Source organism: Empidonax traillii, unplaced genomic scaffold (assembly GCF_003031625.1).
Source record: "Empidonax traillii isolate 1590-97213 ecotype Southwest subspecies unplaced genomic scaffold, ASM303162v1 scaffold230:size732421, whole genome shotgun sequence".
Classification (NCBI taxonomy): Eukaryota; Metazoa; Chordata; class Aves; order Passeriformes; family Tyrannidae; genus Empidonax; species Empidonax traillii.
In genome coordinates, this window is record NW_020955423.1 from 569570 (window position 1) to 589027 (window position 19458).

The 19458-nt window shown below is 48.9% G+C and overlaps 1 protein-coding gene across 10 annotated transcripts in view; it reads right to left on the bottom strand.

Annotated features, from left to right (window-relative positions):
* Nucleotides 1–19458, bottom strand: part of GRAMD1B (GRAM domain containing 1B) — a 74834-nt gene that overhangs the window by 15918 nt on the left and 39458 nt on the right. For 8 of the 10 annotated variants that reach the window (XM_027888090.1, XM_027888093.1, XM_027888086.1 and 5 more), the window contains 2 exons: nucleotides 11373–11583; nucleotides 4582–4602 (listed from right to left, as the gene is read on the bottom strand). In XM_027888090.1, the coding sequence (XP_027743891.1) occupies nucleotides 4582–4602; nucleotides 11373–11486 (135 nt within the window). In that variant the 5' untranslated portion in view covers nucleotides 11487–11583. The remainder of the gene's footprint in view (nucleotides 1–4581; nucleotides 4603–11372; nucleotides 11584–19458) is intronic. The other 2 variants (XM_027888092.1, XM_027888085.1) reach the window with 1 other exon arrangement.

Sequence of the window (19458 nt, forward strand, 5' to 3'; positions counted from 1 at the left end):
CTGTGTGTGTTTCTCAGGGAAGGGGCGGGTGGGGAAGATCCCAAAATGACTCGCACATGCCTGGAGTCACTGGAGCCGGGTAATTCCGGCGGCCAATGCCCTGCAGTAACCCAGCCCCGGCCCTGCCTCCCAGCAGATGTTTCCTGTCATGGAAAGTTGCTGGACAGAGCGTGCTGGGGGAGCAGCGAGGGGAGCAAGGAGAGACAAGCCTAAGGAATCGGGAATCGGCCCTGGGAGACCCAACAGACAGGAATCCGAAGGGCTGCACCGCTCCTGCACGCATCTCTCTGCCCCAGAAAAAGAACAGGACGCTCTAGGTTTCATTTATTAGCCAGGTCACACTGGAAATGAAGGGCAAGGGCTTCCTTGCAGAAGAACTCCCTGCAAGCCCCAGGAAGACTGGAGCTCCCTGTATCCATCTCCCTGCTCAGGTACAGAAATGCACAGGTAAATGTTCACCCCAGGACACCAGTGATGCTCAGCTGTGAACAAACAAGTAAAAACCCTCATTCTTCCTAACAAAGTGGGCACACAGGGCTCAAAAAGAACCAAAAGGAAAATACCAAGCAAGCAACCAACCCAGCCTCCTCTGCAGAGGCCAGGTTCCACTCCAGGCCAGTGACTGCAGCTTGCTCGCTGACAGACACTCTGCCTGCTCAGCTGCTCCCCTAAATCACTGCTGCTCCCAGACAGCACACAGCTCTCCCCATTTAGCCCTGTTAAAAGGAACCAGCAGATCCATCTGCACCCCAAGGTGAGGGAACAACCAAAAAAATCACCATTCTGTAGCCTGGGAAGGACTAAGAATTGGGATTACAGGCACCTGCACTGCTTTACTGAATGGCCCTCTTTGCTGGAAACTGCATATGGGGTTTCATCCAAAATAAAAACCCATCAGGATGCCTCTGTCTACACCCCCCTCCACCTGCCTGTGCAGAGATGGATGACACCAGTGATGGGAAGAGCTGACCTGGAGGTGGAGGCAGCAAACATTAACTCTACTGCAAACAGAGAGAGACGGGACAGGATGGCACTGCCAGGGGCGGGGGGAAAAGGGCAGAACAGGTGACTCCCCGTGGTGACATCTCCCCCTTACACACAAACAAAACCCTCCCCAGGAGGCCCAAAGCAAATTTTGCTGGGGGGTGGGACAGGACAGGGAAGTTGGACAATGCACAAGAACTGAGAGATGTGTGGAACTGCACAGCACGTGTCACAGAAAAGGGGTGAGGAGAGATGGCAGGAGGCAGAGGGGAAAGGGGGAAGGAAAACCTTATCCAATTTGCATGGCTGATGGACCTGCTCTTAAGCCTTTAGGGAAGATTTACACTGCTTCTGGAAAACTGCTGGAAAAGAACAGAATACATTCCCTGCTTGTGTGGGAGAGTTTTGACCCCACTGACAGCAAAGGACTGGCCACCTGTCCCACAGCATTTCTTCCAAACCTAGTCTGGCTGCTCAGATTTTTCTTCTTTTTTGTTCTTTTTCTTCTTTTGAAAGCAAATGAAGAACAGAGGAAGGTGCTGCAGAGCAATCACTGGCCATGTGGGGTGGAAAATGGATTTTGTAGTCACACCAGCACGCACCAGAAGTTCGCTTCTAATTTAGTGGCTCTACAACCCTCCTGAGCCAGGCTGGCATCCCAAACCCCTAAAGCCAAGGAAAAACCTGGCAGGATGAAAACCACCTGAGAGACAGCGAGTTCATGCTGCTCCAGAGTGAGTTTGATAAAATGGTTACTGGAACTTAAAAAGATGATTGTGCTGATTTAGAGAGCAAAAGGCTGTTCCACACCTTGCTTACTCACAGTCCCAGATTTCTGCAGTAAACCCTGTTCATGTGGTCGCCGTTGCTGAGTGAGGCTCAGGCTGCCACTCACAGGGAAGGTGTTTCTGATGCTTTTCCCTAAAACGATGCACAATTTCTCTTTGTCTTCAGAGGGAACATTTTACTCTTTTCAACAGCTCGGTTTCCCCTCCACTCTGCCATCTACAAGGCCTCCAAGAAGAAGAGACGGCACAGGGCTGATTCCTCGTGGTGTTCAGTCTTGTGATGGCTTGAGGTTTTTCCTTCAGAAGCTCCAGGGCTGCCCAGAGTTCTCCACAAAGGCCCTTTGCAGCAGCACCACAGGATCCTCAGCCAGCTCCCAACTCCTGCTGCCCAGGCTTTCACTGCAGCTTCCCCCAAGCACAGCCTTGGGCTCCCTCCTTTGCCTGGGTGTGTTTTTTTTTGTTGTTTGCAGAGCTCCACGTGCACTCCTTGTGTTCCCTCTCCTGTGCCATCCCCAGGGCAGACTTTGCTCTCCCAAAGGCAAGGGGGAACAATTGGGCTCCCACTGATCTGTTCAGACCTACTGGGAGAGTTTTTAGTGGGGTTTAAGAACAATCTCTGTTCCAACACACAAAATTACTGAGTATGTTTGGGGGTGAGGTCTACTCTAATTTTTTTTAATTAATTTAAAAATACTTTTAAAAATAAAATTAAAAAAAAAATCAATTACCAGCAATTCACCATGCAGACACACAAGTCCAAAGCCTAACCCACTGCTGACCAACAGAGTTCTGTTCCATAAGAACCACAATTCTTGTAAAGCAGAGTCTCCACGTCCACAATTCCTCACTAAAGGCATGGCAAACACCTCAGGGACATTCTGCTCTTCCACCACGAGGACATGAACACAAAGCAAACCCCACAAGGTTGAGTATATTTAGATTTATTCTCCAACTGGGGTTCTCTTCTCAATCTCACGGTGCATGTGGACCAGTTTGCATTTTGTCCTCTGGAAAGCCAAGCACAGAAAGCACACCCAGACCCAGAGAGGGCAGGTCTGCAAACCAATCCACGAGCCTGGGTCACCCCTTTTCTCCCACTTCTCGACCTGGCAGGGATGTCAATCCCAAAAAAAGCACTGGTAGGATTGAAAGGAGAACACATAAGGCAAGAGAACAAGTGGCATTTTAAGGAAAAAAAAACAGAGAAAAAGGAATCCAGGAGAGGGAAAAGGGAGGGATGCAGAGCTACAAGGACAAAAAGACCAGTTAAAAGCAGCAGGAACCAAAGCCATCTTAGAAAACTGGTGATGCTCTGGGGATCTTTGAGGACTCTTTGAGGTAAGGACTATTTTTTGGTTTGTTTGCACAGTGCCTGGCACCCAGGGCTGCTGAGCTGGCACAAGGAACAATGTGGAGGGTGTTTGCTCTGAGCACAGTGGAATTTATGTAAAATGAAAGTGGGGGGAAAGCGGGGACAGGAATCTGTAAGGCTTTATGAAGAGGCAGCCTCCACTGATTCACTTCTAGAGCTGCTCTCAGAGGGGAAAAGGAATGGAAGAATCAGAAGGGTCCAAATGCCAGAAAGTCCTGCCTGGAAGGAGCTGGTAAAGAAAGGAGACTGTGCATTAGCAAGTTTTTAGTGGTAATAATAATTCCAAGTAGGACTGACTGGCTTCCTGGGGTTTGTGGCCCATTCATATTTTCACACTGCTGCTTTTATCTGGCCAGAACGTCTCTGCTAACTAGAACGTGGGTTTGCTTTTTTGTTTTGTTTTCTAAAGGAAAATAATGGGAGAATGGGGGGGAAAAAAACCACAAAAAATGCAGCCAGTGCTTACTCTCCGGATGTACTGTCTCTCATGCTGAAAATATATGGAGGAAAAACAAGAGAACAGAAAGATAAGATAGAGAGGACATGAAAACACAAGAGACCCACAGAAGCAGAGCACAGCAAAGCATCATGCACAGGGAATGGAGCTCAGCAGCTACAGGCAGAAGCAGTAATAGCACAAGTCACCTTCAGCTTGGTGACAGGGTCACCTTTTGGCAGCAGCCTGCTCAGGCTGGTGCATCTACATCCACGGTCCTTTATCTGCCACTTCTCCACTAGCCTGGCCTACCATGGTTTGTATTTTATTCTTGAAGCCACTGCCTAATCTGCTTCTGAGATCACTTCTCCTCCTGTCCTGGTTCTACCCCACAAGCACCTAACTCTGCCTCTCACACCTCTGCCACATCTGACCAGCCGCAATCCCAGGTTTCTGATGTCCCAGGCTGCAGGAGGAACTGTTGCTGAGCATTAACAGCTGCTGCAGTTGCTTTAGAGCACTCCAGGGAGGGGTTCAACCCTGCAAAGTGTGGTGCCAGCTCTGGACCACGACACTCGTGCTTGCAGCACCAAAACAGGGTCAAGGCAGAAGCAAAAGATGGTTTGTGTTCCTATGGGGTCACCAGAAAATAAACTCCTCTCTCGCCCCCACAGCACCCTGAGAGATGCAAAGGGCTTGCAGGGTTGGCAGCTGTGTTTGTCACCTCATCACCACCCATCCTGTGAGAAACCAGAGGCACAGGGGTGTGGGGATCACCGGGAGAGTGGCTGAAAAGACAAAGCTCTTGCTCTCTACCTCTGGCATCCTCCCCCTCAGGATGCCAGGCCTCCTTTGCCAGTGCTGAGCCATTTCCATCTCCGTTTGGAAAGGGTCAGAGTGCCCCAGTGCCACTGCAAAGCCCCTTTGCACCTTCCACCCCCAACCCAGCCCAGGCCCCCAGCCCAGATCCACCCAGGGACAAGAGAAACTGGAGTACTTACATTATACCAACTCTGGCTTTTCTGTAAGGACAAAATAAAAGAGAAGCATTAGTCAGCACAGAGATCTCAGGATCAAAAAGGAAGAGGGACAGAGAAAGCAGGTCCAATCTGGTTTGTGTAATTAGTGGAGTGAGAGCGGGATTAAACAGAAGATTTCAATGGGTTCCACAGTGTGGTCTGAACACGGTTATTTGCAGTCACAGGAGCAAAGAACAAATCCAGAAGCATGATTCCATGATAGGAAACAGTTCAGGCTAAGGTGTGCATGTCCACATGCACACACACACACACACACACACACAGGCTGGCATCTTTTCTGCAGACCAGCAGCACCTGCTACAACAGAGGAGCTCATCATCACCACCATCACCATTGCCAGTCATGTCTTTAGGGGCTTCACTCTTCTACATTGGCTGGCTGGGTGGCAAAAATCGCATTGCTGAACAGCCCCTGTGCAAATTAAACCCTCAAAGCACTACTAGAGGCAGGGACAGTTCTACTCACAAAAGCCACCAGGCAAATTTTTTTTCAACAGCATTTTAAAAGGGAGACACACACACACACACACACACACAGAGCCAGGGAAAGTGCTGAAGGAAATCACTACAAAAGCTAAGCAAGGGGGGGGAAAAAAAAAAAGGTTGGGATTTTTTTTTTTCTTTTCAGAATTTCAGTGTTTTGCATCATCTGCACATGTGATTTTTTGGGTTTTGGGTTTTTTTTGTCCTTATCATGGCATTTCAGGTGGTTTGAGAGGACAGGCCACGTGATGTCACACTGGAGCACACAAAAGAGCTCAGCTTGGAAAGTCCCACTCAGCAATTTTCAGCTGGAGGTGAGATTTACCTGCCCAGGGAGAGGAAGGAATAAGCTTCCCACTCCCACTCCAGCCAGGGTGGCTTTCCAATGACACCGAGCAGAGCTGACAGGACATACAGGCATCCCCCATTTTTGGGTGGAAATACCTCAGGGCACTGCAGTCTTTGAGCACTGAGGGTGTCCTGCCAGGAACACGTTTCAGAGCCACAAAGCTGGGCTGTCCCCTCTCCCAACCATTCCTTGAGGGAGCCCAGGATAGCAGACAAGGACAGCAGCAACATTTCCCTGCACTCCTCTCTTTGAAGCCACCTTGCTTCCGACCTTTTTGGGAGTATTTTTCACTCTTTATACCCAGCTGGGGATGGGAAGGAAAACACACTGTTCTCTGCCTTGTAACAGAGAGTTTCACTCCCAGTGAAGCTCATGCAACACAGAAACCACCTGCACTTGGGCCCACAGAGGACCAAGGACACACAGGATGTTTTACCACGAAAAAAGTACATTCAAAGTGGCAATGAGAGCAGATTGGACCAAAGATTTCTGTGAGGACACACAGTTTTCTCCCTGCCACTCCAGCAAACACAGCCTTACTGGGATTGTGGATTTCGTTCATGGAGACGAACATTTCTGATGGCTATTTTAAAACCCTGATCTCAACCCCCCCACACACACTGTTACACAGCTCATGCCACAGGCTAAAATACAACAGTCTGATGTTAAAAAGAGGACTTTGGACTTCCCCAGATCCCAGGGAAAGGATATGAACTGCAGGACTGAACACACGGTACGGCTCATCAGCTACCCAGAGGAATTTCCTCTTGCTTCCTACACTTTTCCATGCTTGGCCATACCCTCCATTCATAAAGGACCTGCCTGAAGTCATCCCTCCCTGCAAGTAGGACGTGGAAAAAGGCCTTATGCAATTCAGTCTACACTAAAAAAAGCATCAGGGTAATTAACCCAAAGCATGCACACAGCACCTTGTCCTCAGGAGCACGGGGCCTGAGATGGAGTGGTTTTTCCTGCAGATTTGTTTTGCCATCTGTCTGCCTTTAATGAGCAAAAGGAGTAACTCAGAAAATTCCTGGGGAAAAAGCAGCTCATAATCAAGCTATAATTGGCACACTCAAGGCAGAGGCACTGCTGTCACTGTGCCTTCTAAATCAGGGGGCACACGCTGTGGTGGCAGCACAGCACAACAGGATTTCACTCCCCTCTGCTGCATTAATTGCAGCAACTATTCCCCCCCCACCACCTCATATCTGAATTTCCCCAAATTAAGGGGCTCTTCCATAGAGGAGCTCTGCAGGTTCTCCTTTTTTAAGCTCTTCCACACACACACAAAAATTATACTGGCATCAATAAATATACTGAAATCCATAATTACAGTGGCATCCAAGCCTCATCTTTTGCCTCCACCAAATGTTCCAACAGACTACAAAAGTTCAAAGAGAAGGGAGATCGAGTCCTTAAATCTCTCTTCTATTTTATTTACCCTTTTATTTTAAGCTCACTGACAGAATACAGGGGGATGTGAACTGTGAAAACCAAGAGACAGTAAAATGGAGGGGGGGAAAGAAAGAAAAAGGAAGAAGATGTTTCTTACTTTGAGCAGGTTAAGTCTGTCATACTGGAAAAAGAAACCATAAACATTAGAACTGAAAAGAGAAAATAAATAAGTAACAGAGGAATGGAGGTGCACACAGACATGGAAAAGATGGGACTGGTTTGCAGAGATGATGCTACAGGAGCAGAGAGCAGAGGAAGAGCTTTGGAGAACTCGAGCAACGTGAAAAATGGAGTATTTTTCCCTAAGCCTTTAATTAATCCAGCGCTGCCTCTAAATCTCCACGGGTTAATCACCCCACATTTGATACGCTGCTATGGAAGAGCACAGCTTTGCAGTGCAGATGGGAAGCAGAGGGTCACAACAGACCAAGTTCACCCTGAGAGCTTGATCCAGAGGAAGCTCCCCCACCTTCCAGCATCACTGGGAGCAGGATCACAGCTCACTCCTCCACACTGGTGCTTCCAGGGGAACAGAAAGCTTGTGCCAAGGGAATGACATGCCACAGGGCTCCAGGAGCATCCCTAAATCCCTTTTGCTGGGGACAAAGGCACAGAACCAGGGTGAGGGCAGAGCTTGGAATATATTCCAGAGCCCTTTCTCCTGATCTGTGCACTTCCAGAATCTCTGCTATCCACCTCTCAATACCCAATAATCCAAGAAATTGATTTAAATTCATTCCCCAAACCTTCACCCCAGCCCAAAATGACCAGGATTTCATGAGCTACAACCTAAGGGGGGAAATATACCACCCAGTGGGAGGGTGAATGAGAAGACACAGCCAAACTCTTCTCATCATCACAGATAGGACAGGGTGCACATCATAAGCTGCAGAAAAGGGAAATTCTACTTGGATAGAAGGAAAAAGCCTGTTCACAAGAGTGGTTAAGCACTGGAGCAGGGCTGGGGGATCTCCAGTCCTGGAGGTCTGCAAAAAGTGGCTGGCCAAGACTTTAGACTGAGCTCATCTTCCCACATCAGCCCTGCTTTGAGACCTTCCGAGATCCCTTCTGACCTAAACTGCTCTACCATCCCCAGGGCCCACACCAAAATCCATGTTTTCCCCTAACCTGATATTAACCCTCAGCATTCTTCATTAGCTATGGGCACTGGGAACAACCTGAAGGATTTGCAGTGGAGAGGAAATCCCTTTTATCCTTGGGCAAGAGCAAGAGAGTTAAAAATACATATTTTGTTGTTGGCCACTAGCAAAAAAAGGTGGGTTTTTTTCCTGAGTTTGGAAAGCTGCCATTAAAAGCCTGAGGCTGACACAGACCTAGGGGTGGCTTGGTCCATGGCACACTGGGGGACAGAGAGGAAAAGCAGGTCCAGAAGGGATCGCCTCAGGATGGAATCCAGTGCTTAAAAACTCCTGGTGAAGCGCTCCCTCTGATGGCAACGCTGCAGCACGACAGAACACACAGACAAAAGAGGGCAAGGGACTCAAGCAGATCTGTCAGCAACTGTATAAACACAGCATCAAACTCATGGGCTCAAGCTGTTCCATTTCATTAGCCAGACAGGTTGGAAAATCGATTCCTCCTGCAGGAGATGCGTGGGGGGAGGAGAGGAGGCTGAGGAAGGAGAGTTTTAAATCTTTGTCCTTCTCTGCTCCTGACCCCTCCCTGTCCTGAACAACCACCATCATCTAAGTGGGGAGGATCAGGGGGTTTGTTAAGTCTGAAATTCCTCATTTGTGCCAAAGAAAGAGCAGAGAACACAGATCCAGCCTGGACACCGTGTTAGGTTGCACAGAGAGTTGGGCTTGATGATCCCTGTGGGTCCCTTCCAGCTCAGAATATTCTCTGTGTGTGTGTGAGAGGAGGGCAGGAGGCTCTGACAGGCTGCTGGGGGTCATGCCCACGATCCCCTTCCCTCTGAGCATCATCCTCCTCACACTGGGACCAACCTGCCCTCTTGTTTCTCTCATTGCCTCCCAGTGGGTGGGTCTTGTCCTCCCAAAAAGCAAGGGGCTGGCTGCAAGCACGTCACAGACAATTTACACGTACATTGCTCTCCACCACTGTTATTCCCACTCCCAACAAACCTCTTCACAGCCTGGCCATGGCCTGCCCTGACCCACACACCTCTGCTCCCCAGCAATCCCTTCTGCTGCTCCACACCTGCACCCTCCACAGAACTTCTCCCACACCCCACCTGAGGCATCAATCCCACTCCTCTGCAGTTATCCAAGCTACAGGTACCAAGCACGAGACAGCCTGTCTGAAAAAAAAAAACAAAACAAAACAAAACAGAGCACCCACAGAGGGATCTTCTACTTGTCACCTTTCAGAGCGAGCCCATGAATTCTCACAATTCATCTGGGACAGGTCTGTTCTACCAGGTTTGGGCTGGGTTCACTTGAAATCACTGATCTTTAATATTCACATCACACAGGGAAGCGTGCAAGGGCAGTAAAGCTGAGACCACTGGCCACAAGACTGCTGTTCATCATAAAAAGCAGGGAAGAAGCTACGGAGAGCAACTCTTTTTTTTTTCTGGAAGAAAGGGGAGAGAGGGGAGAGAAGGGATTATGGTTCTGCTCTACCTACCAAATCCAGGGCACTTCTCCCTGGCAAAGGCAGCAGCTCACAGCTAGGGAGGGGGAGAAAGCAAAACTAAAAGGCTAAAATTAGTTGGAAGTAATTGAGGGAGCGTGATGAACAGGCCAGTTCTCACCCTGCATGAGCAAATATTAACGAGATGCCGGTGACTGAAGTGAAACCAACTTCCAGCTACAGGCTCTGCTGACATTCTCACAGCTGCACCAGGAGAATGCCTGTGACTGGGGTCACCACTCAGTACCTGAGTGATGAGACAATTCTACAGTGGGGGACAGGAGAGAAAAAAGAAGGCTTACTTTGGAGAGGCGCTTGTGTGACTTAATCGGAGAGAAAGCATGCAGGAATGAAAAGAGAGAAATTAGGGAAAGAAGAAAAATTACCTGGCAAATCAAGAGAAGGAAACCCCACAAACCCAACAGAGAGCATCATACCCCCCCTTCTCTCGTGGAAAGCAACGTGAATTAAAGGTCAGCTTTAGCAGTCACTGTTTGGGTAAAAGTCTCGCTCCCATGCCCTTAATTCACAGCACTTTGTGGGCCAGGGCAATGCAACTCGTGTCTGCAATTCCCCCTTAGCAAGGACACCATTCCTCTGAGAGCATCCCCCAGTGTGGCCATAAACACAGCATGTCCTGCATCCTGCCTGCCTCCCCTCCCATCCCATGGCTTGCTTTTGGGAACACAGTGCACGGGGTGTCATCCAGCCCTGCCGCCCTGGGACGGTGTTTGTAGGTCACTGAGTGCACAGGAAGCCAGGCTGACCTCAAGGGCAACCTCACAGCTCAAATGGTTCAGCTTGAAAAACCCTTCTCCCCCCTCTTTTGAACTCACACAACCCTCCCCCTCAGCGGGGAGAGATGAGCTCAGCCCGAGGAATGTGGGCCACTGAACGCTGTTCCTCTGCTGAGAGCACCCACAAAGGGCAGTGGATGAAGATTTCTTGTGTGTGATACAGTCCAGCAACAGATCAGGCAGAGATCTAACAGCTCATTCTGTACAAGCCACCAGAGTTATGCCTGTGACACTGTGAAGTTGTTCAGGCTGAAATATTTCACTTCAGATATCTGGAAAAAACACAAGTGCTCCTGACAGATAACTTACAACACATCCCTGATGTCAGGGTTACAATCAAAGGTGCATTTCACCAGCTCACAGAAAAACCCAGAGATGCCAAACCTGAGAGCCCCTCCCTCAGCACAGCAAAGACAAGGCTGCTTCTAACACGGTCCAAGGACACGAAACCTTTCTAGGGAAAACACCACCTACCCTGGCCAAGCCAGTCATAACATTGCCCTGAGCAGAAGGAACAGGCAGAGGATTGGAAAACTGATTCTGTGCAACTTGAGCCTCATCTCAGAGGGCTTAGGCAGGACTGAGAGATGCACAGGCCCTTCACAGGCTGCACAGGGGAACCTTTATTTTTAACGTGGCACTCAACGATCCAGATGACGAAAAGCAATTGCAACAGCCGATTTTCAAGGTCTTTCTCAAAACCACAGAGCCTTCCCAAGAAACAGGGCTCTGACTATGGACAGGGAGTCTCTACAAGCTGTTAAGGAGCTGCAGTACAAGCCACCAGCAGCTCCTGGACTCAGGATGATGGAGCTGTGCTGAAGTTTGACCACAGTGAGGAGGGACTCGACCCTGGTTAGGAAAACTTGACCATGGTTAGGAAAACATGACCCTAGTTAGGAGAACTTCCAGAAATACGATGGGGGGGAGAAGGAGGAGAGTTATCCAGAGGAACAGGAGGCACAGGGACAAAGCCAGTGTCCTGCCCCAGGCGGTTCAGCACCGGGAACACGTGCCCACCTCGGCCAGCGCCGCTTGCTCGCTGCTCACCTTGGAGTTCTTGGCCCCACTGCGGCCTGACTGGGAGGAGCAGCTCCGCTGGACACCCTGCTCGGGCGTGGAAGGGGACTTGTCCGAGGAGTGGTCGGAGCCCTTCTCCACCATGGCGTCTCCCGGGGCGTCCTGCGGCGTCGGGGAGCGGGAGCGTTTGCGCAGGATCGGGGAGCAGGCGGGAGTGCTGCGGTTGGAGTTACTGGCAGTACTGCAGGGAGGAGAAAAAGGACAGGGTTAGCCACCCCCAGCTCACACCGACACCGGCTGCTCCCCTGCCCCGAGGTGTGCAGAGCCCCACGGGTCTCCCCGCACAAATCTGGCTTTCCGGAGCAACACGCCCAGCGAATTGGGGCTGCTGACAGTCATCAGTTCCCCAGTGGCAGAGGAACCACCACGGCCTGGCAGTGCCTTTCTCCACCCACTATCCAGTTCATCTGACCACAGACCAATGAACTCATTCTCCTGTGGGCTCCAGGAGTTTCAAGTGACGGTCTGAGCTCAGAAAATCTCGCTCAAGAGCGAGGGAGATGTCAGTGTTTTCTCAACACTCTGTCCCTCTCTGACTTTCCCTCGACTATTCTCAACAGTGTGTGTGAAAATGGCATCACACCTTTCAGAAAACACTCCATTAAAGGTCACCAAACCCCAAAAACACTGGGGCACTGGGAGGGAGGTCATGATGACAGACACTGCAGTCATGAGTTCCTGTACAGAATCATCCTCTCCCACACCAGTTAGAGCTGGGCACGAGAACGTTTTGCTATAACCTAAAACCCTAAATGATTTAAAAAAAAAAAAATCACCAAAGTTCCCCTTTCATAAAGGGAAAAGCAAGACCTTCTTGAGTCTTACAGAAATTATGAGACACTCAGGAGAATGGAACTTCTCCTCCTCTACCCCCAGCAAATGCCCCAACACCTCAGTCAGAAAGTCAGCAATATACACATTAATAAAGAACAGGAAAACTCAGATTTCCTCACTGTTCCTTCTCTTTTGATGTCTCTTCCTCCTGCCAGACTCTTCATGCTACGTCCATCTTTCCCCACGTCACTCATTTCCTTCAGCAGCCAAACCTATTTCTGGTCAGCCCAAACATCCTTGAGGCTTTTCCAGCAGCCTGCAGGTTCCAGTGGAACCTGGGCTGATCCAAGGATGAATTTTGGGCTAACCCTGCCATGGTTTGGTACCCTGTTATCTCATGAGCAGTAGCAAACGGGCCACATCTGACTGACAGAAGAGCAGGCAACAGGGAAAGGATGAGGGAATTACAACTGCAAGGGATTCAATTAAAAGTTAGTACAAGCAGACTCTTAAGGGCTACAATTTAAGCCCAATTATACACAGCACACTGAAGCTTCCTTCTCACACTCAGACACAGTGAGGTACTTAAAATGGATCACTTCCTTTCCGAAAATCTAGAAGAGCTGAACACGTGCCTGAGGTTTCATTAACTCCCAGATAAAAATCACACCCAGCCCTTAACTCTGAAGATGCCAAAACCAATTTAACACAGCAGACAGTATAACACACTCCTGCAGCAGCTATCAGGCTTGGCTTGGTTTGGTTTAGCACTGGATGAACTGGTCTCATAAATTATGCTCTGTTTGCTCACTGCTTGTGTAAACCCACAAGTGATGAGACCTCCCCCAAACAATCTGCAGAAGGCACACAACCACATCGCCTGTGCAAACATTGACAGAGCCAGATTTCACAGGAGCTGGCAACAGGCAAGCACAGCAGCGTGGAACAACAGAAACCCCTGAGAAGATGCTTTCAAGGAGATGGGAGTGTGGAAGTCCCTACAGAAAACGAACAGAAATTGGGTTTGCAAAATGTCCTACAAGCAGGAAGTTGGACTGAGTTACAGACTCTGCTCTGTTACCTGTTTTTACTTAGAATAATAAAAACTTGACTGTTCAAAAGTCACCCAAACCCCGAGTTAGATCCAGTGCATGACATCTCATGTATTGTCACAGCATCTTGCCCTGTGTCCTCCCTTTCCCTGGACAAGGCACAGGAATCCATGCATGGCACAACTGTGGCAATACATTCAAGATTTAATCCCTCCAAATCATCTTTGAAACAAAAGGCTAAAGCAAAGATGATCTGGACCATTCCCCCAGCACCACTGCCTGCAACAGTTTGGGTATATCATAAAAGTCAAACTATCAGGAATTTCTCAGTTATTGAAATTTTATAAAGCATCAGGTTTCTTCACCAGAATGTAGAATTCTCATCAAAAACTCTTAAATTCTGAGGCTGGATTGGTCCTGCTTGCCCCCAGCAGCCTTGATGCAACACAAGCTGCTTTATTTGAGAGATCCCCAAAAACACAAAGCCCAAACTTGAAGCCAGAGCTCCTCACTCACACATCACTGGACTAATTTGAACAGAAGTACTGATTTTACTTCTACAGCTCTACCAAACCCGAGTTTATCACGCACAGCCTCCGTCTCGGAGCTTTCGGTTCGTGCGAGTTCATCCCCAAAGTTTCGCTCTGAGTGGCAGCTTTAAGCAACCCCTATAAAGACCGAGTCAAACTCACTCAAGGTTCTCTTTGCTTTCAGGTCACAGTTGTGAGATTTTTACTGCCACTCAAAGTACAAATCACTCACTCCAAACCAGGGCTCACAGCTGCATCATGCGCATGTGAAGCTCGGATGAAACGCCCTGGAAAGTTCTAGTTTAGCTCTTTTTATGGTCTTACAAAGCCTCCTCAGGTGGGTTTTTCAGTCACAGTCGAGTAACCCAAACAGGGGCAGAATCAACACTACCTTAAAGCTGACATGGATATATTTGTTCACATTACCACACGTTTTGGTGCCAGCCTTGCCAAGCACAATCTCAAGCAGATTCCAGCTTCCAAGCTCATTTTCCAGTCATTTAACACTTCTGGCATGCTTTAAAACACTAAATCTATCCCTACAGGTCGTGTTTGGGATGTATGGATCATCACCTTTGCATGGATAGGGGAGGAAATAACTTCAAGGGCACCTTCTCTGGCTCTCCCTGAGGTCTGATTCCTCCTCTGCATGACTGGGAAAAGCTCAATATTTCTCACATGAGGGACTCCACGCACCAAGAGCCTGTTCATTCAGCCTTTCCTCTCTAGGGCAGCGAGGGATGGGCACAAAAAGCACGGGAGCTGCAGCTCCATCCCCCCCCCCTTCTCCTGCCCCTGCCCCGAGCCCCTCAAAAACTCGGCTGCTCCTGCTCATTCCCTGGAGTTTGAATCCAGCCCAAGGCACAGCCATGACGAACGCTTTCTGCAGTTGCCATAGCGACCAGAAACCCTCGCAATTGAACCAGGAATCAGCCGCCTGAAATGCCAAAACGGCCTGACCCACTTTGAAAATAAATAAATAAATAAATAAATAGTAATAAATAACGCTTTTAGAGACCTAATTGCCCAGAGAGCATTCAGGGCCTCACATCCCCCCGCAGTGGGTGCAACAGCTCAAGTGAGGGACAGAACACAAACAAGCCCACCTAAGCTGAACCCCTGCAGGGAATACATGAGAGCACAGAAGGCTGATTCTGCCTCCTTGGTTTATGTGTCCTTGCTGTGCCTAAGAAAAACCACCTCGTCCTGGGGTTGGAGACACGGGAAAAAATACCACGGGCAAGGGTGACGTGGATGGGAAGGGGCCAAACTCTGCTCAGACGTGGAGGAAAAGCCTCTCAGCCTCTGGAGCAGCACAGTGAAGAACCAGCAGCCTTCCAGTCTCTGAAAGGGTCTACAAGGAAGCTGGAGAGGGACTCTGCTCAGAATTGTAGTGATAGGATAGGGAGTAATAGGGGCAAACTGAAAGAGGGGAAGTTCAGGTTGGGTATACAGAAGGAATTCTCCCCTGGGAAGGTGATGAGGCCCTGGCACAGGTTGCCCAGAGAAGCTGTGGCTGCCCCATCCCTGGAAGTGTCCAAGGCCAGGCTGGACAGGGCTTGGAGCAACCTGGAATAGTAGAAGGTGTCCCTGTCCACGGCACGAGAAGGACTAAGATGATCTTGAAGGTCCCTTCCAATCCAAAGCACTCTGATTCTACAACGTTTTCTTCAGCAATTTTCTTCAGCAAAGCACAGACAAGCCACCTGGTCACCCTGGGCCACAAGGCAAGACCCAGAAAGACCACACTTCCTCCTCCAGCAGAGTATTTTCTGTAAAGATCTGGACCAGCTGATGAACAGAGACTTCACCAAGAAGTCACTTTTGGGAAATGCTACAGTTTGTACTCCACAAGTGAAGCTTGATGTTCTTACAGCCACAAAGGAACCCTGAGGACTCTCACGGAGAACTCAACAAGAAACCCGCCTTAGTTCGAGCCTGTTAAATAAATTCTGCACGAATGACAATTCAAGCAGCCCTGAACTGACAGGAAAGTCTGTCCATCCTACCAGATCTGAAACAACCACCGTGCCTACCAGTGCTACACAGCCATCCCTGGGCCTGAGGCAAGCACCCTGCCAACAGTTCTTCCCCGAATTTTGGGTGCCCCAACAGCCAGCAGCCACCCTCCAGAAGGGCACTGTCACAGCACCAGTGGCCACAGCCACACTGTAGGACAGCAGCTCACTCTTCCCCTCTCAGGTGGTGACACACACACAGATTAGGAGGACACACAGCAAATCCACTTGAACCTGCCACTCGCAGGATGTGAATTAGAATTCAGCCCCAAGTAATCACTTTGTGTCGCCAAAGGATTTGTAACAGGGGCAGATCATCTAAACAAGCAGCAGCTCCATGTACACAACATTCCCTTCACTGCGATCGCCACCTTCTCAGAGGGTTTATTCCTCAAGAAAGTCCTGATCTGGAAAGCTAACTGGCCTCCAAGTCCTCAAAAGAACTTGCTTTACAAGAGTAAATCTGCAGCTGCTCAGGTCTCCCTGCAGCCCATGGCACCTACCTGATGGAAGGCTCTTCAAGGCCCCAAGTTTGTGTTATAAAATCGAGCTTAATTCTGAAAGTGCTGAGCACTGTGTTCCCAAACCAGCAAAGAAGAGCATATTTAAGCACATATTTACCTCTCTGTGTCTGAGATCTATGGGCTGTGCACAAAAAGTCAAGCCTGTGCCTACACACTTTCCTAAACAAGACCAAAAGAGATCCTCGAGCATCAAACAGAACTGCGCTGATAAAGTCTTGAAAAGGGCAGGAAAGGCTGTACAAGGTCAAGGAAGCACCTCAAGCCTGGCTGCAGCACAAAAAGAGTTAATCCTCCTCAGAAACAGCCACTAAGGGGGTTAATTAGACGCCCACAAAGATACTTTTCTGCAATACAGTCTGACATCAGTGCAAAAAAGAGGAGATTCAGAAGCTCATTATGCAGTCTCCCAAACAGCAAGCAGATGGCAACAACTTTTGATCACCAACCTACACTCACTTCAAATTGATAATCCAAGAATGAAAACCTCCATTTATCCTCCAGCAATTCCCTGGGCTCGCCACTGCTCTACAAGCAATAACAGAACGCTCTACTTCTATTACATCTCCCAGCAAGAGAGACAAAAGAGAAAGCAATAAATCAAAAAGCAAAATGACACCTGCAGGGCTGCAGAGAAACTGAGTGTTTCATGACAACTGCTTTGAAGAGAATCGTAAAAATAGCCTGCCTTCTGCACGTTTTTGGATGGAGAAGTCCATCCCTGCTGAAGATTTTCTCGGTGTGTTTTGACGTTTCCCAGAACGGTGTCCTCCGATGACATTCAGTCGCGTGTTTACATATTCATGAAATAAAATTAATGCAATTATTATGCCTCAGAGGATTAGCAAATCACTGCAAGCATTAGGAAGGAATTTGCCTTCTGCCCACATGCAGCAGCGCAAGGTTGGTCAGATGCATTATTAACCATGTCATTGTGTCCCTGTGAATCACCCGATCCCGGTTACCACTAGAGACGGACCATCAGCTCCGTGGACAAACGGGCTCATCTCCTACAGAAACTCCCACTGCGCTGGGTTGGAAACAACCTCTCCACTGCTCCCTTCCTGCTTGGAGTTGCTGCAGAAATGCTAAGGAAACTGGACAGTTTTTTTGGAAATGGAACAAGGCTGATCTGAGTAATAAATGTCTAATAATGCAAGTCACGATTTGGGAAGGATCGTTAATCTGCAGAGAACCACCACGTGTTATAAACCACACACTAAACCCCTCCACCACTCACAAATTAATAATTCCATTTGCTCCCAAGGAAGGCAAACCACATGAAACAAAGTACAATGGGTAATACAAAGAAATCTGGGAGGCAATAAAGGGGAAATAGCACGAAGTAGGAATTTCACATCCCTCTGAAACTGATGATCCATCAGCCACAGAGGCCCCAGTGTGGTTACCTGCAGGCCACCCAGCTGTGCTTCCAAAGGAGGAACAGATCTAGGCTTTGTTCCCTCTCCTCCCCACCTCAATGTCAGCGCTGTCATTAACAGCAAGAACTGCAATATCTGATGCTGCCCTCAAAACCTCCGAGCCTGGAACCTGGGCCAGAACAGAGCTCAAAAATCTTGTTTAAAAAATAAATATAATTACCAAAGACACTGTTAAGCCACCTTGGATGTGAAGAAAGTTTTGAAAACTCGACAGCTCAAAGAATAAAATGTAAATTTAAAATAAATCCAATTAATCCTCATGATTTTCAAGCTAACACCAAAATCCTTCAGTGGTTTGGGGACTCAACGTTGCTGCCTCACATCAATCCATGTGCATTGTTCCAAGGAACAGTGAGAATATTGCAATATAGCACTAAATAGCAAGTGATAAAGATCCAGGCTCATTTTTGGATGAGGATGTAGGTGTGATCCCACATGACCTCAAGAAGAGCCCAACAACTCCTCCCTGCTACCCATGTCCTGCTGTAACTTCAGCAAGGCTGGGAGAGCCCTGAACTTCATCCCCCTGAACACATTCCAGTCTTCTGGCAGAGGGGTTTAATAAACCACAGATTAAAGAACATCTTCTCACAGACAGAGTGGGGGCGGACAGGGATAATTGTGCATCTCAGGAGCAGAAGACAAAGCTGGAGCTCTGCATCTTCCCACTCACTCCCACCGCTCCTCAGCATCAGCTTTTGTAAGCTCATGGAAGATGATGTGATCTTCAAAGCTGCGATCAAATCGATTCCTTTTGTTCGCTCCTCGCTGTTGCCTCCCTTCACCACTCTGAAAACAGCAATGCAACAATTCCACCTCCCTCACCCCGGGATCTCCATGCCATTCCCTCTCCTTTTCCTCTATTCACTGTCCAGTTCCAAATTAAGAGAGGGCCAGGGGCTGCAGCTGATCCTGGGAAGAGTCAGACCCCCTCAGTGCAAGAGTCACGCACAGCCCTTTGTCCTGAGGACCTGCTCCAGGTTTGTCCCCCCCACCTGACACATTCTCACTTGCTTCACCCAGCTGGTTACCAGTGGCACGGGCAGCTGGGGGCTTCCCATGGCAGAACGGGAATGGCATCCAAAGTTACTGCACTGCTGTAAAACACACCCCTAAAAAATCTGGCTTGAAGTTTCCTCCCGTCCTACTGAGTCAAAATCACAAGCCTCCAACCTAAACCTACCAGCTCCAAAAGGAGCTCTCCTGCAGATGCATGTGACTTAAGGAAGTAAGGGAAGGGGAATATATTCTCTTTCCTGAATCATGATTTCCATGATGGACAGGACAATGCTGGTCACCGGTAATCTAAACAAAAAAGCAGCGTTTTAGGGGGTTCGGCAGATTCTCACTGCCTATAAACCACAGAGTGCAATTAAATAAATACATAGATAGATAGATAAATAAATAAATACAAAAGGCCACCTGTACAGAGTCTGGAGCAGAGCCTGAAAAGCAAACCCTGCCTCTCCCCATCAGTGCAAATATACAAACACAGAGCGGAACCGTGCCACCCCTGCGAGTGCTCCGAGCCCTTCTCAAAGCCAGGGAGAGCACATGGGCAAACAAATACACCATATTCCTGCAGCTGCTCCGGCCGCCCCTGTGACGCATTGCCCCGTTCAATCCCACCCCGACCCCTTCCTTGGAGCCAGATGTGATGGGAGGGATGAGTATCCCCTTGGGGAAGGGGGAAGACGGGAAAGGAGGGGGGTGAAGGGA